Source organism: Symphalangus syndactylus, chromosome 20 (assembly GCF_028878055.3).
Source record: "Symphalangus syndactylus isolate Jambi chromosome 20, NHGRI_mSymSyn1-v2.1_pri, whole genome shotgun sequence".
NCBI classification, from domain to species: Eukaryota; Metazoa; Chordata; class Mammalia; order Primates; family Hylobatidae; genus Symphalangus; species Symphalangus syndactylus.
In genome coordinates, this window is record NC_072442.2 from 38,746,649 (window position 1) to 38,774,622 (window position 27,974).

Sequence of the window (27,974 nt, forward strand, 5' to 3'; positions counted from 1 at the left end):
GTTATCCCAGCACTTTGGGAGGCCGAGGCGGGCAGATCACAAGGTCAGGAATTCGAGACCAGCCTGCCTGGCCAACATGGTGAAACCCCGTCTCTATTAAAAATACAAAAATTAGCCTGGCATGGTGGCGCGCACCTGTAATCCCAGCTACTCAGGAGGCTGAGGCAGGAGAATCACTTGAACCGGGAGGCGGAGGTTGCAGTGAGACAAGATGGTGCCACTGTACTCCAGCCTGGGCGACAGAGCAAGACTGTGTCTCAAAAAAATAATAACAATAATAGTAATGATAATTACAGTTGGACACAGTGTCTCACACCTGTAATCCCAGTGCTTTGGGAGACAGGCTGGAGGATTGTTTGAACCTTGGAGATCAAGACCAGCCAGGGCAACATAGTAAGACCCTGTCTCTACAAAAATTTTTTTAAATTAGCCAGGCATGGTGGCACACATCTGTAGTCCCAGGTACTCAGGAGGCTGAGGTTGGAGGATCACTTGCACCCAGGAGGTCAGGGCTGTAGTGAGCTGTGATTGTACCACTGCACTCTAGTCTGAGCGACAGAGTGAGACCCTGTCTCAAAACAACAAACAACAAAAACACTACATGTTAAAAAACATGGAATCGCCGTGTGTGGTGGCTCACGCCTGTAATCCCAACACTTTGGGAGGCCAAAGCAGGCAGATCACCTGAGGACAGGAGTTCAAGACCAGCCTGGCCAACATGGTGAAACCCCGTCTCTACAAAAACACAAAAATTAGCCAGGCGTGGTGGCAGGCGCATGTAATCCCAGCTACTTGGGAGGCTGAAACAGGAGAATCGCTTGAACCCAGGAGGCAGAGATTGCAGTGAGCCGAGACCTAGCCACTGCACTCCAGCATGGGTGACAGAGCGAGACTCCGTCTCAAAAAAAAAAAGTAGGGGGTGGGCCAGGTGTGATGGCTCATGCCTGTAATCCTAGCACTTTGAAGGCTGAGGCAGGTGGATCACTTGAGGTCAGGAGCTCAAGACCAGCCTGGCCAACATGGTGAAACCCCATCTCTACTAAAAATAGAAAAGAACGGTGGCACAAGCCTGTAATCCCAGCTATTTGGGAGGCTGAGGCAGGAGAACTGCTTGAACCTGGGAGGCAGAGGTTGCAGTGAGCTGAGATCACACCACTACACCCCAGCCTGGGCAGCAGAGCGAGACTCCATCTCTAAATAAATAAATAAAAATTAATTAATTAATACAAATAAAACCCCACAAAAATGACCCAGGTGTGGTGGCATACACCTGAAGTCCCAGCTACTCCGGAGGCTGAGGCACAAGAATTGCTTGAACCCGGGAGGTGGAGGTAGCAGTAGGTTGAGACAGAGCCACTGTACCCCAGCCTGGGCGACAGAGACTCTGTCCAAAAAAAAAAAAAACAAAAAAACATGGAATCAAATCATAATTGCCTGGGGAAGGAGCAGGGAAAAGGGGAGAAAAGGATTATAAAGGGGCATGAGGAAATGTTCTGGGGTGATGAATATGTTCATTACCTGGTTACATTCATGAGAAAACTTATCAAATTACATATTTTAAGATGTACCCTTTATAGTATGTCAACATTACAGGTACTCTCACAAAGCTATCAACAAAAATAGGAAAGAAGCAGCAGCAAGCAACAACAGCCATAACTACTGCCTGGAGAATTTCCCCCAAAACAAACAAACCAAAAAAAGTGTGGGCTGCAGCTAAAAGCAGTACATTTTTAGGATGAAAATTTATAATTTAAATGAATATACTAGAAAGAAGGACTGAAAAGTAATAAGCCAAACATCCATCTCAAGACTTCTGTTTGTTTTTTGTTTTTTTTTTTAAGGGTAGTCAAGTGAAGCAGTGGGAGTGGAGAAGGAACAAAGAAATCTGTAACTGGCTATGATTGATGAGTTATAAACACCACTGCACTGGGACCAGCCTAAAGAAGTTTTTTAAAATCTGCAAAGTAGACCAGGCACGGTGGCGGTGGCTCACACCTGTAATCCCAACACTTTGGGAGGCCAAGGCGAACGGATCACTTGAGGTCAAGAGTTTGTTTGAGACCAGCCTGACCAACATGGTAAAACCCCGCCTCCACTAAAAATACAAAAATTAGCTGGGTGTGGTGGCACATGCCTGTAATCCTAGCTATCAGGAGGCTGAGGCATAAGAATCACTTGAAACCAGAAGGCAGGGATTGCAGTGAGCCAAGATCACGCCACTGCACTCCAGCCTGGGCGACAGAGCGAGACTCCGTCTCAAAAAAAAAAAAAAAACCTTGCAAAGTAAACCCAAAGGAAGTAGAAGTTAGTAAGGAAATAATAGTCAACTGAGGTCTACAAAGCAATGGTTAGTTCTTTGAAAAAAAAAAAAAAAGCAAGAAAACTGAAAAAGATCTGGGATCAAGAAAAAAGTAAAACAGGCTGGGTGCGGTGGCTCACACCTGTAATCCCAGCACTTTGGGAGGCCACGGCAGGTGGATCACAAGGTCAGGAGTTCGAGACCAGCCTGGCCAACATGGGGAAACCCTATCTCTACTAAAAATACAAAAATTAGCCGGGCGTGGTGGCCTGTGTCTGTAGTCCCAGCTACTTGGGAGGCAGAGGCAAGAGAATTGCTTGAACCCGGGAGGCAGAGGTTGTAGTGCGCCGAGGTCGCGCCAGTGCAAGACTCCATCTCAAAAAAAAAAAAAAAGTAAAACAGAAGGCACAAATAAATAAAATGAGCCCTGACTACTACCTAACTTCCCTTCTAATTCTATTAACTTGAAACTATAGCAGAGCTTCCCTAACTGCGGCAGATCCAAACATGGATTACAGGTTTATCAAGATAATAATTCCCTTGGCCCGTGGATCAGCCTGGTAGAGTCTAGAGCAATGAAAGATCTCTGATACCCTCCAGTTGTGAGCCACCTCTTCCTTATGTACCAGGAAAACATCAGTTTCTACTAATGCCTTGAAAAAAAGTAAGGAAGCATTGATTTGGAGAACAACTAACTCTTCCAGCTTCACACTTAAGAACAGCATACATGGCCGGGTGCTGTGGCTTGCGCCTGTAATCCCAGCACTGCGGGAGGCTGAGGCAGGCGGATCACCTGTGGCCGGGGGTTCAAGACCAGCCTGACCAACATGGATAAACCCCATCTCTACTAAAAATACAAAATTAGCCGGGTGTGGTGGTGCATGCCTGTAATCCCAGCTACTCAGGAGGCTGAGGCAGGAGAATCACTTGAACCCGGGAGGCTGAGGTTACGGTGAGCCGAAATCATGCCATTGCACTCCAGCCTGGGCAATAAGAGCAAAACTCCATCTCAAAAAAAAAAAAAAAAAAACAGAACAGCATACACTACAATGTTACTAACATTATGCAGTCAGTGTTTTCTCTACATTTAATGCAAAACTACATAATTTACAGCAGTTTTTTATGCTCTCCATTTTCTTAATATTTAAAACACCGTAAAGAATCTTTACAATTAGTAAATGTCTTGATGGTAGTCCTCAAAGAGAAGTAAAATACACGTTAAAGCTGGCAACAAAATAATCTCAAATACAAAATAATTTTGTTACCCTTAAAGTTAATAGGATAGAGCACATGAAGAAACGCAGACCTGACAAGTCCCCCCTTATCCGCAGTTTCACTTTCCACAGTTTCAATTACCTAGAGTCAACCAGTCTGAAAATATTAAATGGAAAATTCCAGAAACAAACAATTCATAAGTTTTAAACTGTACTGTTCTGAGTAGTGTGATGAAATCTTGTGCCCTCGCATTCCATTCTGCCCAGAACATGAATCATCCCTTTCTCCGACCTATCCATGCTGTATACGCTACCCAGCCCATTAGTCACCTAGTAGCCATCTCAGTTATCAGATTGACTGTCAATGTATCACAAGGCTTGTGTTCAAGTAACCTTTACTGTACTTAATAATGGCCTCAAAGCACAAGAGTAGTGATGCTAGCAGTTTGGAAATGTCAAAGAAGACGGGTGAGTATAATACAATAAGATACTATAAGAGAGGCTGGGCACAGTGGCTCATGCCTATAATCCTAGCACTTTGGGAGGCTGAGGCAGGAGGATTGTTGAAGCCAGGAGTTCAAGACCAACTTCAGCAATAAAGCCAGACCTGACTCACAAAAAATTTTTACAAATTAGCTGGGTGTGTTGGTGCATACCTATAGTCCTAGCTAACTGGGAGGCTGAAGCAGGAGGATCACTTGAGCCTAGCAGTTTGAGGCTGCAGTGAGATATGATGGTACCACTGCACTCCAACCTGGGCAACAGAGTGAGACTCTGCCTCTAAAAATAAATAAATGAAATAAATTTTTTTAAAAAGAAGATATTGGCTGGGCATGGTGGCTCACGCCTGTAATCCTAACACTTTACAAGGCTGAGGGGGGAGGATCACCTGAGGTCAGGAGTTTGAGACCAGCCTGACCAACATGGAGAAACCCCGTCCCTACTAAAAATACAAAATTAGCCAGGCGTGGTGGCGCAAGCCTGTAATCCCAGCTACTTGGAAGGCTGAGGCAGGAGACTTGCTTAAACCCGGGAGGCAGAGATTGCAGTGAGCCGAGATCACACCATCACACTCCAGCCTAGGCAACAAGAGTGAAACTCCATCTCAAAAAAAAAAAAAAAAGATATTGTGGCTGGGCGTGGTGGCTCACACCTGTAATCCCAGCACTTTGGGAGGCCAAGGCGGGCAGATCACGAGGTCAGAAGATGGAGACCATCCTGGCTAACACCGTGAAACCTCGTCTCTACTGAAAACACAAAAAATTAGCTGGGTGTGGTGGCATGCGCCTGTAGTCCCAGCTACTCAGGAGGCTGAGGCAGGAGAATCGCTTGAACCAGAGGCAAAGGTTGCAGTGAGCTGAAATCGCACCACTGCACTCCAGCCTGGGCGACAGAGCAACGTCTCAAAAAAAAAAGAGAGAGAGAGACACACACAACATTCATTAACTTTTATTACAGTATATTGTTATAATGGTTCTATTTTTTATTAGCTATTGTTAATTTCTTACTATTTCTAATGTAAAAATTAAACTTTATCATAGTACATATGTATAGGGAAAAACATAGCGTATATAAGTTTTGCTACTATCTGTGGTTTCAGGCATACCATTGGGGGTCTTAGAACACATCCGCCATAGATAAGGAGGAACTACTGTATGAGACTTACTCCATTTATCTAGATTTTCTTCGTTTCATTCAATGTATATTTATTAAATCCCTACTATATGTCAGATACCAGGGATTACTGGTCCTCAAGGATCTTTTTTTTTTTTTTTTTTTTTTTTTTTGAGAAGAAGTCTCTTTTCCCCCAGGCTGGAGTGCGATGGTGCGATCTTGGCTCACTGCAACCTCTGCCTCCCAGGTTCAAGCAATTCTCCCGCCTCAGCCTCGCGAGTAGCTAGGATTACAGGCGCCTACCACTACGCCCAGCTAATTTTTGTGCTTTTTTTTTTTAGTAGAGATGGGGTTTCACCATGTTTGCCAGGCTGGTCTCAAACTCCTGGCCTCAGGTGAGCCGCTCACCTCAGCCTCCCAAAGTGCTGGGATTACAGCTGTGAGCTACCGTGCCCGGCCCCTCAAGGATCTTAAGATTCCACTGAAAAGTAGTACAGACATGACACAAACAAATAATTGCGATATGATGTGGTTACATTAATGACAGGCAATAGAGTAGCAAGTACATGGACCCTAGATCCAAACCGCCTGGGTTTGAATCCTGGCTCTAACATTTATCAGCTTTATTACCTAAAGTAGATACTCTCTCTGTGCCTAGAGTTGTTCTCTATATGAATATGTAATGCACTTAGTGCCTGGTATAGAGTAAACACTAAACTCATCATTATTTTTATAATTATCACTATTAAACATTATATTATGAAAAATGTTTCACTGGTTAGGCACCTAACCTGAACTGGAGGTTAAAAAGAAGATAAAACATTCCCTCTATAATCAGCAATAAGCCAACTAAATTCCTAAAACAGCAGTCACTAAAGCAATCCATATCACCTTAAGGCTATTTAAATAATGTTTTAAAACTTACCAAATATAACTAAGACAAAATTTACAACTATTCTACACTCATATACTTTGTATACAGCCATATGGAAACCTACACAGGTTCTTTATCAGACAGCCCCTCAATATTATTCAAAACCAACAAATGTAAAAGTGAAAGAATGCAAATACACTGCAAACTTCATGTTCTTTATCTCTGATTTGCACTAAAAAGGAATAAAGGGGCTGGCTAACTATCACTTGCTCCTTCTAATGCTGACATTTCTTTATTTGGCTCCAGTTTGAACTAATGATACTTAGCGGTTGTTTATTTGAAAATGGATCTACCCTGCAGAGAAACCAGAATATATTTCACAGATAAGCATAGAAATCCAAACAAGGGCCAGGTACAGTGGCTCACATCTGCAATCCCAGCACTTTGGGAAGCTGAGGTAGGAGGGCTGCTTGAGTCTTGGAGTTTGAGACTAGCCTGGGGAACACTGCAAAACCCCATCTCTACAAAAATTTAAAAATTAGCCAGGTGTGGTGGCACATGCCCACCATCCCAGCTCTTCGGGAGGCTGTGGTGGGAGAGTAACTTGAGCCCAGGAGGCTGCAGTAAGCCATGATTGTGCCACTGCATTCCAGCCTGGATGACAGAGAAAGACCTGTCTCAAAAAAAAAAAAAAAGAAAGAAAGAAAAAGAAAAAGAAAGAAATCCCAACAAACAAGATCAGAAATCAGAAACTTAAGATTTTTGTCTTAATGTTAACACTACGTAACTCTTCCTCTTTGAAAAATATGCCCTCTGTCACTATTGTCTTGGCAATTCGTTATAGTTTCTCGCAAGCAAAGAAACCTATTTCAGACTTGCGTTCACACTTATCAAACTATCACTTAAACAGGAGTATTTAAGGTTTGGTGCAGTGGCTCACACCTGTAATCCCAGCACTTTGGGAGGCCAAGGTGGGTGGATCACCTGAGGTCAACAGTTTGAGAGCAGCCTGGCCAAAATGGGGAAACCCCATCTCTACAAAAATTTAAAAATTAGCCAGGTTTGGTGGCACACACCTGTAATCCCAGCTACTTGGGAGGCTGAGGCACAAGAATCACTTCAACCCAGGAGATGGAGGCTGTAGTGAGCCGAGATCGCGCCACTGCACTCCAGCCTGGGCAATAAGAGTGAGACTCTGTCTCAAATAATAATATTTAATAAAAACTCCTTGAATGACACAAATTACCACTTAGGCAAAAAGAACCTTGATATTTACAAGGGTAAAAAGTTCAAAAAATAATAAACTTCATTTATTATTATAGATAAGGCAAGGGAATTTATTATATGCAAGGGAATCACTGTTCAGACAGTGAGCTGAGGGGCCAGAATTTGTGAGACAGAAGGGGTCCTTTTCACACAATATTTACTTGAAGTTCCACAATAATCAAAGGTATCTGCTTTTAGCCCAATTATTCATGTATACACATCAACAAGATTTAAATTAACCAAAATGTTAAATGTTTATTAAGCAGCCACCATATAATGTAGGTTTTGGAACTAGTATTTAAATGGAAGAGTGTATCTTCAGAGTAAAGTTCCATTGAGAAATACAAAAGTCTGTAAAAACAGGTCTCGTCTTATAAAAAGAAACTGATGCTGACTTCTGTAATAAAGCTAAATAGTCTCTTGATGTGTAGTTGGCACAATTACAGAAATCTAAACTACTAGCAAATTTGCTTATATCTGGTATAACTGGGGCAGGCGTGGTGGCTCATGCCTGTAATCCCAGCACTTTGGGAGGCCAAGATAGGTGGATCACCTGAGGTCTCGAGTTCGAGACCAGGCTGGCCAACATGGTGAAACCCTGTCTCTACTAAAAATACAAAAATTAGCTGGGCGTGGTGGTGCAGACCTGTGATCCCAGCTACTCGGGAGGCTGAGGCAGGAGAATTGCTTGAACCTGGGAGGCAGAGGTTGCAGTGAGCAAGATCATGCCATTGTACTCCAGCCTGGGCAACAAGAGTGAAACTCTGTCTCAAAAAAAAAAAAAAAAATTAAAAGAAGCAACAATTGCATGCCTTAAAAGTAATTTTCTGATTTTTTTTTTTTTTTTTTTTTTTTTGAGATGGAGTCTCGCTCTGTTGCCCAGGCTGGAGTGCAGTGGCACGATCTCGGCTCACTGCAAGCTCCACCTCCCAGGTTCACACCATTCTCCTGCCTCAGCCTCCCGAGTAGCTGGGACTACAGGCACCTGCCACCATGCTCAGCTAATTTTTTGTATTTTTAGTAGACGGGCTTTCACCGTGTTAGCCAGGATGGTCTCGATCTCCTGACCTCGTGATCCGCCTGCCTCGGCCTCCCAAAGTGCTGGGATTACAGGCGTGAGCCACCATGCCTGGCTGTGATTTTACTTTTAAAGTGCTAAGATTTAGTGGCTACAGATAACTAAATCACTCTTGCAGAAGACAATCATAAGTATCAACAGGCACTAGATGAGATTAGCTGGGTTTAAAAATGACCTCTCCTATTGACTCATTTATTCCTGTCACCAGCATACAGCCCTGGAAAGAGCTAGCAAATTCATAACTCCCAGTTTCTAAAGAAACATGTTATAACCTCACATAAGGTAAAAATAATGAAATGCTACCATGTCCAAGGGCAAAATTAAGCTCTGTGTATATATATATGTATGTGTGTCTGTATGTGTGTGTGTGTGTGTGTGTGTGTGTGTGTGTGTGTTTGTGTAAGGCCAAAACTATCCCTGTTCCCAATCCAAACTTTTTTTTTTTTTTTTTTTTTTTTTTTGAGAGAGTCTTGCTCTGTCGCCCAGGCTGGAGTGCAGTGGCACAATCTCTGCTCACTGCAACTTCCGCCTCCCGGGTTCAGGCAATTCTCCCGCCTTCAGCCTCCCAAGTAGCTGGAATTATAGGCGTCTGCCACCACGCCCAGCTAATTTTTGTGTTTTTAGTAGAGATGGGGTTTCACCATGTTGGCCAGGCTGTTCTCGAACTCCTGACCACAGGTGATCCACCCACCTAGCCCTCCCAAAATGCTGGGATTATAGGTGTGAGCCACCACACCTGGCTGCCCCCAATTCAAACTTTAACAATTCATACAACCTCCCATTCTCTTAAACTCTAAAATTCCATGGGCTTACACATGACTTCAAGTTTTTTCCTGTTGCTGTGGTAGAAAGCGTTGAGAAATGTACCTTAGCTAGTTCTGAAGGAAAACATTTTTTTTTTGAGACAGAGTCTCTGTCACCCAGGCTGGAGTGCAGTGGCACGATCCCAGCTCACTGCAAACTCTGCCTCCCGGTTCAAGCAATTCTCTGCCTCAGCCTCCCAAGTAGCTGGGATTACAGGCACCCGCCACCACACCCAGCTAATTTTTTTATTTTTAGTAGAGATGGGGTTTCACCATCTTGGCCAGGCTAGTCTTGAACTTCTGACCTCATGATCCACCCGCCACAGCCTCCCAAAGTGCTGGGATAACAGCGTGAGCCACCACACCCAGCATTGAATATATATTATGTATCTAAAATAATTTAATGTTTTATCAGAATCTCTCTCCAAATCTTCTTTTCCATTAAGTTTTCATTTCTCTCCTAACTCTCTTAGTAAGAACACTAACTGGGTTTCCGTGAGATACAGATCATTATGAGTTTAGCACCATTCGGTTATGCATATTCAAAACTTTTCAGTTATGTCGGGCGTGGTGGCTCACGCCTGTAATCCCAACACTTTGGGAGGCTGAGGCGGGTGGATCACATCACAAGGCCAGGAGTTCAAGACCGGCCTAACAAACATGGTGAAACCCCATCTCTACTAAAAATACAAAAATTAGCCCGGTGTGGTGGCACATGACTATAATCCCAGCTACTCAGGAGGCTGAGGCAGGAGAATTACTTGAACCCAAGAGGCGGAGGTTGCAGCAAGCTGAGGTCATTGGGCGACAGAGTGAGACTCCATCTCAAAAAAAAAAAGAACTTTTCAGTCACCTGAATTCTATTCTGACATTTTTAGTACAGGAAGACAAAAAAACAAACTTGAGCTGAAACCATGCCAGCTGGAAGGTACACATTTATATTACTAGATCTACCTATCTACATACCACTTTAAAACCACACATCGAATTTAAACACTCTCTACCTGCAACAAAGAAAGCCTTGTTGCTTTGATATACCTGGCGAAAGTACTTTTATTTTTCTCCACAGTTAAAGAAATTAAATAATCACTCTTTCATTTACCAGACAATTTTTTAAAAGCTGGCACTCACTCAAGTCCATTTGAAGAATCTGTTCTTCCGGCAGTTTGATCTAATTTACAATCAATTGAACTTAAGTACTTCTTGGGAACAGTATGTTCAACTGCTACTACTTTGACTTTCTATAGACAAAATAGTTTAAGAAAAAATCATAAATGTTATGAGGCCTTAAAATGAAACTTCTTTTCAGTATAATGTAAAGGAGAGAGGAAATCAAAATATAAAATGTAAGTTAAAAGATCAAATGTGTACTTTTTTTTTTTTTGAGACGGAGTCTCGCTCTGTCACCCAGGCTGGAGTGCAGTGGCGCGATCTCAGCTCACTGCAAGCTCCGCCTCCCGGGTTCACGCCATTCTCCTGCCTCAACCTCCCGAGTAGCTGGGACCACAGGCGCCCGCCACCACACCCAGCTAATTTTTTGTATTTTTAGTAGAGACGGGGTTTCACCAAGTTAGCCAGGATGGTCTTGATCTCCTGACCTTGTGATCCGTCTGCCTCAGCCTCCCAAAGTGCTGGATTACAGGCGTGAGCCACCGCGCCCGGCCACAAATTATTTTAAAGAAGTCTCAGAGTAACCAATAACCATTTTGACAAGAAATGTCTAGGTGAAATCAAAAGTAAAAAGGCAACCAGGTGTGGTGGCTCTTGCCTGTAATCCCAGCAACCTGGGAGGCTGAAGTGGTCAGATCCCTTGAGCCCAGGAGTTCAAGAGCAGCCTGGGCAATATAGTGAGACCCCTTACCTACACAAAAATACAAATACGAATATTAGCCAGGCATGGTGGTACATGCCTGTAATATCAGCTACTTGGGAGGGTGAGGTGGGAAGATGGCTTGAGACCAGGAGATAGGTTGTGGCAGTTGAGATCATGCCACTGCCCCCCAGCCTGGGTGACAGAGCGAGACTCAATCAAAAAAAAAAAGTAAAAAGCAATCCAGCTCCAATACTGATGTACTTGTAAGAGTTTATGCCAAACTTGGTATCTATTTAAAAAGCAACTTATATGGGAATAAGATTTCCAGTCAAAATGGACTACTTTCATACTAAAATTGTAAGGTCTAAAATAGTTCTCATTTTATAGACACTGATGGAGTTCTACATTCTATACCATGTTTCTTTTTAACATGTTCTTCCCCTATAACTAACTCCATTATTTAGCTTCTAATCTTCACATTGTCTCATAAAGCAAATGTTTTTCTCTGAATTAGGAGTATGACTTATTTCAATTTTAAACTATAGTACAAAAAGAAAAAAAATTTAAAGAAAAACATAAAAACGAAGCCTCTTTGAGGAGACTTTCATGTTCAAAGTACTTAATTTTTCAAATAACTCACCAGCTTTATTATGCAGATTACATTCATTTTATACTTATGAAAATGTGATTCCCCTAGTATCACAAAATAAGTTAATTTTGGAAGTAGAATTTAAATTGTGACATTTGGCCAGGTGTGGTGGCTCACACCTGTAATCCCAGCACTTTGGGAGGCAGGCAGATCACCTGAGGTCAGGAGTTCAAGACCAGCCTGGCCAACATAGCAAAACCCTGTCTCTACTAAAAATACAAAAATTAGCTAGGTATGGTGGTGGGCACCTGTAATCTCAGCCACTCAGGAGGCTGAGGCGGGGAGAACTGCTTGAACCCAGGAGGCAGAGATAGCAGTGAGATGAGATCACGCCACTGCACTCCAGCCTGGGCGACAGAGCAAGACTCTGTCTCAAAAAAAATAAAAATAAAAATAAATTTAAAAATAAAATAAATTGTGACATTTACTTTGTTTCACAATACTGTTAGGTTATACTATTCAATAGTTCCCATAAACATTTTGCCTTTTTCTTTTTCTTTTTTTGAGTCAGGGTCTCACTCTGTCGCACAGGCTGGAGTGCAGTACGCAATCATGGCTCACTGCAGCCTCGGCCACCTGGGCTCAATAGATCCTCCCACCTCAGCCTCCCAAATAGCTGGGACGACAGGCATGCACCACTATGCCTAGCTAATATTTTTGTTTGTTTGTTTGTTTTTGTTTCACCATGTGGCCCAGGCTGGTCTCAAACTCATGGGCTCAGGGATCTGCTCACCTCAGCCTCCCAAAGTGCTGGGATTATAGGCGTGAGCCACTTCACCCAGCTGAATTTACCCATTTCTAAAGTAACAAACATTGAAGTCTTAACCTGAAAATGTCACACACACACACACACACATACACACACACACACACACACACCACACACCCCACATATGCACATGCAGACAGCAAATTAAAATGGAAAACAGCTCTTACCTTCATCTCCTTCTGGTGCATATGAAGCTGTAATAATATCAATATCAGCACAATTCATCACAATCTGATTAGTCGCCTGCCTCACCTAAGGGGAAAAGAAAAACCAACAGTGTCAGAAATAGCCTAGATTAATAGTATATACAACTTGGCCAGGTGTGTTGGTGCACACCTGTAATCCCAGCACTTTGGGACGCCAAGCAAAGAGGATCACTTGAGCCCAGGAGTTTGAGACCAGCCTGGACAACATGGTGAAACCCCATCTCTAAAAAAATACAAAAATTGGCCAGCAGTTGTGGTGTGTGCCTATAGTCCCAGCTACTCGGGAGGTTGAAGTGGGAGGACTGCTTGAGCCCAGGAGGTTGAGGCTGCAATAAGCTGTGATTGTGCAGCTGCACTCCATCCTGGGCAACTGAGCAAGACTCTGTGCCTCTCAAATAATAACAATGATGTTAGTAAGACTTGGACTAATATCACAGTCAATTTTTTAAAATCCAGACTTCGCTAAAACCTAGACTGAGAATTTATGCATCAATGGTACAAATAAATGAAGTCTTAATAATCCAAAGCAACTCATATTTTCCAAATTATATTAAAAACAACAATGGATGTTTAAGTACTTCATATCACTTACATCTAACCAATGAGCCAAATAAAATAATGTTTTCTACTTAAACCTTGATTTTAAACTATTAAAGGGCTGGGCACAGTGGCTCATGCCTGTAATCCCAACACTTTGGGAGGCTGAGGCAGGAGGATTACTTGAGGTCAAAAATTCAAGACTAGGGACAAAACCTGTACTATTAGCAAGAATAATTTTGTGTCTCATTTAGAAACAATCTGACTTTTGTTCCAGTGTTTAAACTTTGACAAAAATGGTTTTGAATAGATCTTTATAACCTGATGCAATAAATACAAGATTCTCTGATACCTTCATTTAATATATCAGTATTGGGCCTAAAACAGTATTCTGTAAAGCTTAAATTGGTATTAACTATGATCATCTTGATGTCTATCATAGATAATAAACAAGGTCATACATACGTTACTAAACAATTTTGGTTTTTCACCAACATTTTATTCTTTAAAAGATTTAGACTAACAATCATTTAGCATTTCGAGTCGTGTGCTTTATTTAGCAAGTGAGTAAAAATATTGGGATACTGATGTATTTGCATAAAAAATCAAATGGTGGTGTTTTGTAATCTCTACTGTATTTCCTATTAAGGTCTCATATATTACTTTCCCATTGTTCCTGAATTTGTTATCCTATATATAAACAGAAACATGGATGAGTAAAAAAAAAAAAAAAATTCAAGACTAGCTTAGGCAACATAGTGACACAAAAAAAATTTTTAAATTAGATGGGTGTGATGGTACCCACCTATAGTCCTAACTACTGGAGAGGCTGAGGGAGGAGGATCCCTTAAGCCCAGGAGGTCAAGCGAGGCTGCAGTGAGCTATGATTACACCACTGACCTCCAGCCTGAACAACAGAGTGAGACTCTGTCTCAAAAAATAAAAATAGGCTGGAGGCATCGGCTCACACCTGTAATCTTGGCACCTTGGGAGGCCGAGGCAGGCAGATCACTTGAGGTCAGGAGTTTGAGATCAGCCTGGCCAACACGGTGAAACCCCATCTCTACTAAAAATTAGCCAGGTCTGGTGGCACACACCTGTAATCCCAGCTACTCAGGATGCAGGGGCAGGAGAATCACTTGAACCCAGGAGGTGAGCTTGCAATGGGCCGAGATCGTACCATTGCACTGCAGCCTGGGCGACAGAGTGAGGCTACGTCTCAAAAAAAAAAGAATACAAAAATCAGCCAGGCAAGGTAGCATAGGCCCGTAATTCTAGCTACTCAGGGGGCTGAGGCATGACAATTGCTTAAACCCGGAAGGCGGAGATTGCAGTGGGATGAAATCGTGCCACTACACTCCAGCCTGGATAACAGAGTGAGACTCTATCTCAAAAAAAAATAATAATAAATAATTTTAATTTCATAAAAATCTTAATTAGGAAACATTTCTTACAACATATTGCAATAATCATATATTTTAACCTGCACATCAAACTCACCATGAGGCCTTCTGTGAGGATAGAAGAAGAAGGCTGACACTATAAATTACGTCAAAACTTTATACAATAACTCTTACCACCGAGTGTGGTGGCTCACACCTGTAATCCTAGCACTTTTGGAGGGTCAGGCAGGCAGATCACTTGAGGCCAGGAATTCAAGACCAGCCTGGCTGACATAGAGAGTAGAGACCCTGTCTCTACTAAAAATACAAAAATTAAGGCCGGGCACAGTGGCTCACGCCTGTAATCCCAGCACTTTGGGAGGCCGAGGTGGGCAGATCATGAGGTCAGGAAATCGAGACCATCCTGGCTAACACAGTGAAACCCCATCTCTACTAAAAATACAAAAAATTAGCCGGGCGTGGTGGTGGGCGCCTGTAGTCCCAGCTACTCAGGAGGCTGAGGCAGGAGAATTACGTGAACCTGGGAGGCGGAGCTTGCAGTGAGTGGAGATTGTGCCACTGCACTCCAGCCTGAGTGACAGAGCAAGACTCTGTCTCAAAAATAAATAAATAAATAAATAAATAAACAAACAAACAAACAAACTAGCATCTTGGTCCATGTTTTCCTGTGCACACATGAGAAAATGTTTCCACGGAAAGGAACCTAATAGTGGACTTTCTGGATTGTTGGACATAAATCTTCAACTTTACCAAGAACTGCCAAATTATCCTCTAGAGTGGTGTCAACTGACATTCCCATGAGCAAAGAGTAAAGAAATCCCACTTTCAGCATGTTCTGAAAAACTTTAATATTTTTGACAATCTAATGGGTAATTAAATGATAGTCCTGGCCAGGCACAGTGGCTCACGCCTGTAATCCCAGCACTTTGGGAGGCTGAGGTGGGTGGATCACTTGAGGTCAGGAGTTCAACACCAGCCTGACCAACATGGTGAAACCCCATTTCTACTAAAAAAAAAAAAAAAAAAATACAAAATTAGCCAGGCATGTGGTGCGTGCCTGTAATCCCAGCTACTTGGAAGGCTGAAGCAGGATAATCACTTGAACCCCGGCAGTGGAGGTCGCAGTGAGCTAGATTGAGCCATTGCACTCCAGCCTGGGCAACAAGAGCAAAACTCTGTCTCAAAAATTTAAAAAAAAAAAAATTTTTAATGATAATCCATTGGTTTAATCAGAATTTCCTTGATTACTAATAACATTGGTTACTATACATCTTTTCTCGTGTGTGTGTGTGTGTGTGTGTGCCATTAAGTTTTTCTACTGTGAATTGCTTAACACTCTTGTGCATTTTTCTTTTTTTTTTTATTATAATTTAGGTTTTAGGGTACATGTGCACAATGTGCAGGTTTGTTACATATGTATCCATGTGCCACGTTGATTTCCTGCACCCATTAACTTGTCATTTAGGATTAGTCTCGCTCTCTCGCCCAGGCTGGAGTGCAATGATGCGATCTTGGCTCACTGCAACCTCCGTCTCCTAGGTTCAAGCGATTCTCCTGCCTCAGCCTCCTGAGTAGCTGGGATTACAGGTGTGCACCACCACGCCCATCTAATTTTTGTATTTTTAGTAGAGATGGGGTTTCACCTTGTTGGTCAGGCTGGTCTCAAACTCCTGACCTCGTGATCCGCCCGTCTCAGCCTCCCAAAGTGTTGAGATTACAGACGTGAGCCACCACGCCTGGCCTCTTGTGCATTTTTCAATTTAGTCATAACCTTGATTATATGCATTTATTTTGTTGTTTTAAACAAAACTTCAAATTCATTTCCAGACATTTGAAGGTTCTAAATCTAAAATAACAAAAACACAGATGCCCTAAATCACAAAGAAATGCTTCCAGGGGCAGCTAAGTGTAGCAAGCCATGTGGAAGCTGTGCACAACCCCTTAAAAGGAGGAGATGGTAGCCAGTTCTTGGAGCCAATGAATTATCACTATGGTGACTGGCAGTTTTAGCGCTGACAGATCTTCCAATTCTTTTTTTTTTTTTGAGACAGAGTTTCGCTCTTGTTGCCCAGGCTAGAGTGCAATGGCACGATCTCGGCTCACCGCAACCTCCACCTCCCAGGTTCAAGCGATTTTCCTGCCTCAGCCTCCCTAGTAGCTGGGATTACGGGCATGTGCCACCACGCTCGGTTAATTTTATATTTTTAGTAGAGACAGGGTTTCTCCATGTTGGTCAGGCTGGTCTCGAACTCCCGACCTCAGGTGATCTGCCCGCCTCGGCCTCCCAAAGTGCTGGGATTGCAGGCATGAGCCACCGCACCTGGCCTGATCTTCCAATTTAAAAAAAAAAAAAGCTACAAATTCAGATTTCATGTGCAATCTCTCAATTTTTTATTAACGGTAACTAATTCAAGTTTTCAGAAACACTGTATAGACCAAACAAAATCTGTGTGCAGATCAACAATGCTCTTAGACAACTGAACATACCACAAAACTAGGTAAGAACATCAGAGTAATATGATATCTGCATGAAAAACCGGTATATGGGTAATCATTTATTAATAACCAATACATATTTAAACATGATTAGCTGGCAACTAAAATTACCTGATCTAAATGAGAGACAGTAAGTTACAAAGTCTATAACGAGCTATTCAAAATCTCTAACACATAAAGTGAAACTACTTTGGCTCACAAAAAAAATGCTTCTCATAAATCTTCATGTTTCAAAACAAAGATGTCATTTAATGAATGGCTTATCTTTTAAGCGGCAATATTCCTTCACACTGTTTATTTCACCAAAACATACCTAAACAGCACTAAAACCTTTGTGTCCAACTGGCGATTTATAGCACTAAAGTTGAACAAAAAACAAAAAGAATTCTTTGCCTATTCAGAAGCTGACTTAAAAATTCAGAAACATAGCTGGGCACGGCGGCTCATGCCTATGATCCCAGCACTTTGGGAGGCCAAGGTGGGTGGATCACGAGGTCAGGGGTTCGAGACCAGCCTGACTAACATGGTGAAACCCCATCTCTACTAAAAATACAAAGATTAGCTGGGCCTGTAATAGGCAGGTGCCTGTAATCCCAGCTACTCGGGAGGCTGAGGCAGGAGAATCACTTGAACCCAGGAGGCGGAGGTTGCAGTGAGCCGAAATCACGTCATTGCACTCCAACCTGGGCGACAAAAGCAAGACTCCATCTTAAACAAACAAACAAACAATCAGAAACACAAAGAAATGAAGCACTTACTGGGGTATGCTCCAATGGGTAAAATGAATAAAAACCTTTCTGAATTTGAAGTTTATGCCAGCCAAATAATAACCGTGGTTTAGTTACTGGTCTTAATCATTATCTAGGCAACCACATTTTCATCCATCAACATCTACAGTGAATTTCGCAGTAGCCAAGCAGTTAATCCACCAATGTCAAGATACCTGTACAATATTATACATGCCAAATCACACAGCACATTACTACTGCAACCATTTGAGAGAAAGTATTTGTGCATTTTGGAAAGGCACCATGCACAACATCCAATTACAAGTAACTTCCAACTCCTCCTGTGTTTAAGGGAAACTCATCTATTTATACTAATGAATTAAGCTGTTTCTTGAATTGCTACTAATTTTTTTTTTTCCAGGATACTACCATTTCTGGAAGGGTGGGAGGGAGGAACCAAAGGAACAAAGGTACTTATCTTAAAAATAGAAATCCATTCAAATTTTAAAAATTGGTCAGTATCCTGTCTCATATTAGTGATGCACTGATTTAAAAAGTTGACCAATAATGGGATAATCTATGGAAAGTGTCTGTTTTAGCACTTAGTGCCTCATATGTAGTCATCACTTAATAGATGTTAAGACATACACATACACACACACAGGTTAAATTGTGCTCTCATATCATCTAACAGCATTCACCTAACAGTTTATAAAGCTTCTGATCAGAATGATATGAAGTTTAAAAACTATGTATTATATTACATGGCACTTTGGATATCAGCATATATGTACTACCCCAAGAAGGTAATTTAAAATATCTGTTTGGACATAAGTGTATGTGCTGACTACAACACAGTGTAACACTGCTCTTTGTGATGCTGCTCTTCCCAACAGTAGTGCTGACCTGATGGTGTAGCACATGATTTCTCACCTTTGACACCTTCATGTTAGTAAATATTAGCTGTGTGTTCCACTATTGAAAAAACAGGTAATAATTCAAAGAAATTTCAGCATTAAAATCTTCAGTTTCCAAGTTTAAAACACAAGTGAAACAAGGTTGGCATATAAAAGTGCACTGATAACAAGCTCATTTTCAATTTTTCTACTTGATGTTATTAAAGGATAGAATGTTAATGTATCCTTGCTTTGTTTCAAACCCAGGATTAAGTCTTCTTGGCCTCCTATATAGACTGCACTTCAACTTAGCCAAATACTAAGTAAGGGCTATACCAAAGAGGCAGCTTGACGCCTGGTAACAACTTTACAATGGAAGTTTCCTATGAGCTAGGGAGGCAGAAATCGGAGATAACTTTTTCCTGAATGAGTCTTTACTACAGTCACTCAGGAACATACCTTACATGTACTATAGTAAGACTCAAGAGGGTTTTTTTCTGATTGTCAATGTCCTGAGATTTCAGTAAAAGAAAATCTCCAGTGTGACAATTCCAAATGCCAATCAGTCTGAAGCTTAGTCAATTTGCCTAATAAAACTGATTTCACCATTAAAATAGCAATAATTGTTGCCTTGGTGGAACAATTCTATAACAGCTAAAGACAAGAAGAAGCAAATAATTAGTAAACTCAAGTTGAGCCAAGTTTTCTAACAAGAGACACTGAAAAGAGCCACTTGCAGAACGTCAAAAATAATTACCATTAATGTAAAAATGCAAAAGGCACAGAATATTGGTATGTGATGTTTGTGGCTACTAATATGCAATTAAAGTTTTAAACTATACATAGGAATAAAAAGGAATAATACGCACCAACCTGAAGAAAGAAGTTACTTCTAGGGGCGGTGTGGGACGAGATGGAAATGGGCTTTAGTGGTATCTGTGACATTTTATTCCCCCCCAAAAAAAGCATGCACAGTCTGATGAAAATGGGGCAAAACATTAACATCTCTTTTATCTCAAAGTGTGTGACTTTCTTGTATTTCTAAAATATTTCCTAATTTAAAATAAAATTTTAAAGAGATTACAAGTGACCAAATAAACCAAGAACCACATACTTGCATGGTGTTCAAAACGAAATCACTAAAATCTAGAGAACTAATCTCAGTTAACAACAAAAGCCATTAGAAGGCTCAGTTATTTCCCACTGACTCGCATACAGATTAGAGTAAGATTTACTTTACAATAAGAGCAGGCTCATTTATGTGGCAAAGTTCAGAGAAGCTTCACAGATAATTTACTACTCAAGACCACATTTACCCAGGTTGTATCAGAGTATCAGTTATATCCAGAACCAGGAAGCTAAAAAAAAAAAAGGCCTGGATGAAAAGCCAAAATAGGTGATACAAAGTCCGTACAATAAAACGCATACCCTTTACTCAGAAGAGAATCCAACAAACTCTCACACGGAAATTGATTTTTTAGCCCAAACAAGCTTGTTTGTCTAGCTACTAGGGCTTCTTCAGATATGTTCAGTAAAATACAAGAGGGAAGAAATTGCACAACAGGCAGCAACAAGGCACAATAAGCAGCAAGAAGAATATGAGAGTAAGGAAAACAAAACAACTTTAAAGAACAGATACAGGCTGGCCGGGTGCGGTGGCTTAGGCCTGTAATCCAAGCACTTTGGGAGGCCGAGACAGGTGGATCACAAGGTCAGGAGTTCGAGACCAGCCTGGCCAATATGGTGAAACCCCTTCTCTACTAAAAATTCAAAAATTAGCCTGGCATGATGGCAGGTGCCTGTAGTCCCAGCTACTTGGGAGGATGAAGCAGGAGAATCACTTGAACCCAGGAGGCAGAGGTTGCAGTGAACTGAGATTACGCCACTGCACTCCAGCCTAGGCGACAGAGCAAGACCCTGTCGCAAAAACAAAAAAAAAACAAAAAAAAAAAAAAAAGAAAAAGAACAGATATGGACTAGGCGCCGTGGTTCACGCCTGTAATCCCAGCACTTTGGGAGGCAGAGGCGGGCGGATCACCTGAGGTCGGGTGTTTGAGACCAGCCTAGCTAACATGGTGAAACCTGGTCTCTACAAAAAAACAAAAATTAGCCAGGCGTGGTGGCATGCACCTGTAATCCCAGCTACTCGGGAGGCTGAGGCAGGAGAATCCCTTGAACCGGGAAGTGGAGGTTGCAGCGAGCCGGGATCGCACCACTGCACACTCCAGCCTGGCCTAGGCAACAGAGTGAGACTCTGTCTCAAAAAAAAAAAAAAAAAAAAAAAGAATAGATATGGCTGGGCACAGTGGCTCATACTTGTTAATCCCAGCACTTTGGCAGGTGGAGGCAGGCAGATCACCTGAGGTCAGGAGTTCAAGACCAGCCTGGCCAACATGGTGAAACCCTGTCTCTACTAAAAATACAAAATTAGCCAGGCGTGGTGGTGAATGCCTGTAATCCCAGCTACTAGAGAGGCTGAGGCAGGAGAATTGCCTGAACCCGGGAGGTGGAGGTTGCAGTGAGCCGAGATTGTGCCACTGCACTCCAGCCTGGGCAACAGAGCGAAAATTCCGTCTCAAAAAGAAAAAAAAAAAAAACAAAAAACAGATATGAAACTGATAAATTATAGTACAAAGTTTGGGGTCAATGAGAGATGTTCAGAATAAAGTTCAATATTTACAAAAAAAAAACAATGAAACAAACCTACACTATGAGGAATCGCAAAGCATAAAAAGATAATGTATTTTAGAAGTATCTCCATTCAGATTAGTAAACTTTTTTTTTTTGAGACAGGGTCCCACTGTTGTCACCCAGGCTGGTGTACAACGGCATGATCTCAGCTCACCGCAACCTCCGCTTCTCCGCGTCCCGAGTTCAAGCAATTCTTCTGTCTCAGCCTCCCGAATAGCTGAGATTACAGGCATGTGCCACCACGCCCGGCTAATTTTTGTATTTTTTTGTAGAGACGGGGTTTCACCACGTTGTCCAGGCTGGTCTCAAACTTCTGACCTCATGATCCACCCACCTCAGCCTCCCAAAGTGCTGGGATTACAGGCGTGAGCCACCACACCCAGCCTAGTAAACTTTTTTTAAAATGTCTAAGGGCCTCAAAGGGTAAACTTCAGTTATCTGGAAAATTCACTGCAGAATTCATTGCCAGATGAATTAGACAAAGCTTAGCATACAAAACTGTTTGTTATACTTCTTTCCTCATAGATACATTTCAAAAAACAGAAAATCTGAACAAATTCAATTCCTTATCACCAATATTTTGAATTTAATTTTATATATATGAATTTTTTGTAAGACAATTTCTTCCTTTTTTTTTTTTTTTCCTGGAGACAGGGTCTTGCTATGTTGACTCCTGTGCTCAAGTAATTCTCCCACCTCCACCTCCCAAAGTGCTAAGATTACAGCAGTAGCCACAGTGTCGGCCAAAATGATTACACAGAAAATGGCCAGGCACAGTGGCTCATGCCTATGATCCCGGCATTTTGGGAGGCCAAGGCGGGTGGATCACCTGAGGTCAGGAGTTTGAGACCAGCCTAGACAACATGATGAAACCCCCTCTCTACTAAAAATACAAAAAATTAGCTGGGCTTGGTGGTGCCCGCCTGTAATCCCAGCTACTCTGGAGGCTGAGGCAGGAGAAACGCTTGAGACTGGCAGGCAGAGGTTGCAGTGAGCCGAGATCGCGCCATTGCCCTCCAGCCTGGGCAACAAGAGCAAAACTCCGTCTCAACAAAGAAGCCGGGCACGGTGGCTCAGTGGCTTACACCCATAATCCCAGCACTTTGGGAGGCTGAGGCAGGTGGATCACCTGAGGTCAGGAGTTTGAGACCAGCATGACCAACAAGGAGAAACCCCATCTCCACTAAAAATAAAAAAAATTAGCTGGGTGTGGTGGCGCATGCCTGTAATCCCAGCTATTTGGGAGTCTGAGGGAGGAGAATTGCTTGAACCTGGGAGGCGGAGGTTGCCGTGAGCCGAGATCGCGCCACTGCACTCCAGCCTGGACAACAAGGGCTAAACTCCGTCTCAAAAAAAAAAAGAGAAAATATGCAGAATTTGGGCAAAAAATTTCTAACATAGAATTGACAATAACCATTTAGGTGCCAAATTTTTAATCTGCCAAACTACTATATTGGCAACTCTTAGTGCCAATTTAGTTATCTCCAACATGAATATTTTGTTAGTAGAGGCCAGGGGTTAGCTAGGATATCCTGATTTCTGGCCTTGAATGATACTTAGTTTCTCTGGCACAGGTAAAATATTTCCATAAGAGAAAGCCCAGCTGGGCACGGTGGCTCACGCCTGTAATCCCAACACTTTGGGAGGCCAAGGAAGATGGAACGAGGTCAGGAGATCAAGGCCATCCTGGCCAATATGGTGAAACCCCATCTCTACTAAAAATACAAAAAAATCAGCCAGGCATGGCGGCGTGTGCCTGTAGTCCCAGCTACTCAGGAGGCTGAGGCAGGAGAATTGCTTGAACCCGGGAGGCAGAGGCTGCAGTGAGCCAAGATCGCGCCACTGCATTCCAGCCTGGGTGACAGCAAGACTCCATCTCAAAAAAAAAAAAGGAGAATATCCAATTATTGTACCAACCACTACACACTCATAATCATAAATAGTAGTCACATACATAAACTTATAATTCATTTTAATTAATTATCCACAAACGGAGAGGATCAAAATATGAAATATCTACAAAAGTCCACTGCTCTCAAGTATCCAGTGTAAAGGGAGGGGACAGTGAATGAAATAAATTTTGGGCGTAGAGAAACTTCTGTATAATAACAAATTTTCAAAACCAGCTAGACCACACTAATGTGAAAGACAACTAATTTTTTTTTTTTTTTTTGAGACAGAGTCTCGCTCTGTCGCCCAGGCTGGAGTGCAGTGGTGCGATCTCAGCTCACTGCAAACTCCGCCTCCCAGGTTCACGCCATTCTCCTGCCTCAGGCTCCTGAGTAGCTGGGACTATAGGCGCCCACCACCACGCCCGGCTAATTTTTTATATTTTAGTAGAGATGGGGTTTCACTGTGTTAGCCAGGATGGTCTCGATCTCCTGACCTCGTGATCCGCCCGCCTCGGTCTCCCAGAGTGCTGGGATTACAGGCATGAGCCACCGCGCCTGGCCAAGACAACTAATTTTTGAATCACTGAACATGGACTATTTCTTCACCTTCTCCAGCAGTCCACACCCCAGGCCAGGTTAAAAATCCACTAAGTTGGCCGGGCATGGTGGCTCATGCCTATAATCCCAGCCCTTTGGGAGGCCAAGGGAAGGGGATCACCTGAGGTCAGGAGTTCGAGACCAGCCTGGCCAACATGGCAAAACCCCATCTCTACTAAAAATACAAAAATTAGCTGGGCGTGGTGGCACACACCTGTAGTCCCAGCTACCCGGGAGGCTGAGGCAGGGAGACTCGCTAGAACCTGGCGGAGGGGCAGGGTGGAGGTTGCAGTGAGTTGAGATCACACCACTTCACTCCAGCCTGGGTGAAAGAGCGAAACTCCGTCTCAAAAAAAATAAAAATAAAAAATAAAATAAATCCACTAAGTTTCTCATATGTAACCTGTACAAATACTCTGGGCTTATCATAAAATTTTGTAACTAAAGCAACTAAGCAACTTGCATGTTTTGTGTTATGTGATTCCAACTGTTAGGAAACTGACCCAATATCAGTTATAAATATAAGTTTCTACAGATAAGAATTTTGTTGCCGGGCACAGTGGCTCACGCCTGTAATCCCAGCTCTTTGGGAGGCTGAGGCGGGCGGATCACGAGGTCAGGAGATGGAGACCACAGTGAAACCCTGTCTCTACTAAAAATACAAAAAATTAGCTGGGTGCAGTGGCGGGCACCTATAGTCCCAGCTACTTGGGAGGCTGAGGCAGGAGAATGGCGTGAACCCAGGAGGCAGAGCTTGCAGTGAGGCAAGATCATGCCACTGCACTCCAGCCTGGGCGACAGAGCGAGACTGCATCTCAAAAAAAAAAAAAAAAAAGAATTTTGTCAATATTTTAAAATTCCCACAAGATACCACCTAATCCCATAATTTAAACGTATTGCTCTAATTCATGGATTTCAAAAACATTAATATATGCTTTTTACTTCTTACCAATGTTAATTCCTCTTTTACCCTTCCAAACATGTCAATTAGTACAATTTGAAAGTCCAATCATCCTTTAATAAAACCTGTTGGAATTCACTATTGTGTCATCTTTGTGTTGCCATCTAGCCTGAAAAGAATTTCTGGAAAAAAAGTGTTTTTGAGAAGTTCATGTTACTTAAAAAATTTATTTATTTTTTATTTATTTCCTTGCATGAAATTAACAAGTCCCTGCTAATATCTAGTATATTACCATATGCTCCCTCAATGGCACAAACCAGTCTTCCACAAAAGTAGAAAAGAGGTAAAGAGAAACATGTCACTGCTTGTTGTTCTATCCCAATACTTAAATCAAACTCACTTCTTTAATAAGTAATCATTTAAAAATCTGTACTTTTTTCTAGACTTTTCCCAAAATATGTTTGCCTCCAAAAATTATGAACCCATTTTGACAACTAATAGGGTAAAGAAACAAATTTTTTTTTAATGTTAGTCTTTTCACATAATGCGAACTCATTCATCACTAGGTTCTCTTTCCCAAAGGTTTGCCAAGTCACAAGACACACTACTGTTTACAATCCCTCCCATCTGCCCCTTGCCAATATATATCAAACACTCTAGTCACTTGGCTTAAACCACACTTTCCCAAATAACCTTCTCAAATTCTAATTTAGACCCAAGATGCATTCGTTCTGATTCATATTCTTAATGGAAAAATTTTAAATCACCTGATTTTCACTAAGTTCTGCCTTTTGATGCTGCCAAATCCTAGAGCCCTCTTGCTTTCACACCAGTGCCCCAAATGTAACAGCTATAGTTATCTATCAGAGATAAGTATAAAGTATAGATAACTACACTTTTAAATTCTGTACTTTTAGGCATATTTTTAATCTGAGTACCGTACCCTCTTGGTTTTCAAAGACAACTACCAACATTCAATTCATTCGAGTACCAGTCTTCATTTCATTTCATTGCTATATACACCATGTTCTTTAAGGTTGGAGCCTACTGATTTCCCCCCATCCCAGACTGCAGTAGGAAGAGAAATGAAACAAAATATATTTACTAACATTCTATTTACAGATAACTATCAAACAGTTCCCATTTTTATTACAGGCTTCCCATTACATAGTATCATAAATGCCTATTGTGCAGGATGTTTGTCGGGCATCTATACTGATGGTCTCCAAAATCAAACAATACTTCAGATAATGCTGCAAGAGGAGGGAGGGGAGTATGATTCACCAAAAACTGCAGTGAAGAGTAATGGAATATTTTCACCAGTGGTATGTTATAACTAATAGCTTCTTTCTTTCTTTCCTTTTTTTTTTTGACGGAGTCTCACTCTGTCGCCCAGGCTGGAGTGCAGCAGGGCAATCTCGACTCTGCAACCTCTGCCCCCGGGTTCAAGGGATTCTCCTGCCTTAGCCTCCCGAGTAGCTGAGATTACAGGGGCCCGCCACCACGCCCCGCTGGTTTTTGTATTTTTAGTAGAGACAGGGGTTTCACCATGTTGGTCAGGCTGGTCTCGAACTCCTGACCTCAAGTGCGCCCGCCTCAGCCTCCCAAAGTGCTGGGATTACAGGCATGAGCCACCGCGCCCAGCCAGCTTCTTAGAGAAAGGTACTGCTAAGCAACCATCACGGTAGCAATAAATCCACCAGCTTCGAAGGCCGCAAAGCTAGGAAGATAGGAGGAAAAGCAGAGATGGGGTCCTCCCGCAGCTTCTCTAGAGGTTAGGAGAGAACAAAGTCACTGCTGCACTGTCACTTGAGGGAAAGGGGGAGGGGGCGGATCATCTTGGAAACCCAGCCCCTGGCCTGGAGCAGGCGGGGAGAAGTCAGCGAGGCTGCCTGGGATTAACATTCTCGTTCTCACCCTCTCCCTCCCTTCTAGAAGCTCCCCTCCTCGCTCCAACGCTGCGGCCAGAGTCCCAAACGACCACCCCCTCCAATCTATCACCCGAGAGGTGTAGAGAGAAACCAAAGAAAGAACTGAGTCAGGCGGTTGAGGCAGAGCCGGGACTCCCATGACCTCTCCGTCCTCCCCCAACACCCTCCAGCCTCCCCCGGAACACTATCAAGCCCAGAAGGGTCCGGGGCGGGGGGGAAAGCCCCACACAGGTGTGCTCGCCGGGGAGGGGCGCAATGGCCGGGCCGCCGGCTCCACAGAGCTCCCGCAGCGCGGCCCCAGCCCAAGCCCCAGCCTCAGCTCCGGCCCCGGTCCCTGCCCCGGCCCCAGCCCCAGCCTCAGCCCCAACTGAGCAACGCAGAGCACGCCGACCCCGGCGCCCTGCGGCCGCCCAGCACCGACCCGAGGCCTGCCCGCCCTCCCGGCCGGGCCCCGAGTCCAGCTCGCGGGCGCGGCCTAACTGCTCGCCCCGCAGCTTGCCCCGGCGCCCGAGGGTCGCTGTACCTGGGCGACGGCCTCCAGCTTGCCCTCGAAGGTGAAGTCCAGCAAGTCGGGCTTGAGGCAAAGGCTGTAGTTGATGGGGGAGACATCGGCAGGCAGCCGCTCGAAGGGCCTCTTCTCCGGCATCGCGGCGAGGCCCAGGCTGTGGAGGCGGCGGCGGCGGCGAAAGGAGCGGCTGAAGAGGAGAAGGAGGAGGGGAGGAGGCGGAGGGCCGAGGAAGAGTAGGCGGCGAGCGAGGGAGGGGGCGGCAGCTGCCAGCCACATCCACCGAGCGCGGGCGACCGCCGGAGGAGAGCTACCGGGGGAGCCTGGGGGGCGGGGGAGAGACCCAGCCGGAGCACTAGGGGCTGGGAAGGAGGCGGTGCGGGCGGACTGGCGGGCGGGCTGCCTACGGGGAAGGGGGCGGAGGGGAGGGAAGGGGAGGAGGGCCTGCAAGGAGGGAGGGAGAAGGGGAGGCGGTGGCGGCGGCTGCGTGCGCGGCCCCACCGGCCGGACGCGCCCCCGTGGAGTGCGCGCGCACGCCAGGGCAGAGGGCGGAGCGGCGAGGGCGAGGGCTAGGGCGCGGCCGGCGGAGCGGCGAGGGCGAGGGCGAGGGCGCGGCCGGCGGAGCGGGAGGGCGCCGGGTTGCCGGCGCTAGCGCAGGGCAGGAGGCGGGCGCTGCACCTGTCGGCGCCGCTCAGGAGTGGGGGCGGCCTTCCAACTGGAAAGAGCCGGGAAGGGCTTGATCAGAGGAAGGAAAGGCATAAGGGGCCCTCGGGAAGTTGGAGCCTACGCAGTTGGTCAGTTCAGCCAGGGTC

At 43.8% G+C, this 27,974-nt stretch overlaps 1 protein-coding gene across 7 annotated transcripts in view; it reads right to left on the minus strand.

The window, feature by feature from the left end:
• The window catches only part of LOC129470003 (puromycin-sensitive aminopeptidase), a 114,942-nt gene that overhangs the window by 77,931 nt on the left and 9,037 nt on the right, over nucleotides 1-27,974 (minus strand). For 2 of the 7 annotated variants that reach the window (XM_055257287.2, XM_055257290.2), the window contains exons 1-2: nucleotides 27,181-27,686; nucleotides 12,547-12,631 (exon numbers count right to left, since the gene is read on the minus strand). In XM_055257287.2, the coding sequence (XP_055113262.1) occupies nucleotides 12,547-12,631; nucleotides 27,181-27,441 (346 nt within the window). In that variant the 5' untranslated portion in view covers nucleotides 27,442-27,686. Of the gene's footprint in view, nucleotides 1-12,546; nucleotides 12,632-27,180; nucleotides 27,693-27,974 lie in introns of those variants that run through there. The other 5 variants (XM_055257289.2, XM_055257288.2, XM_063628911.1 and 2 more) reach the window with 5 other exon arrangements.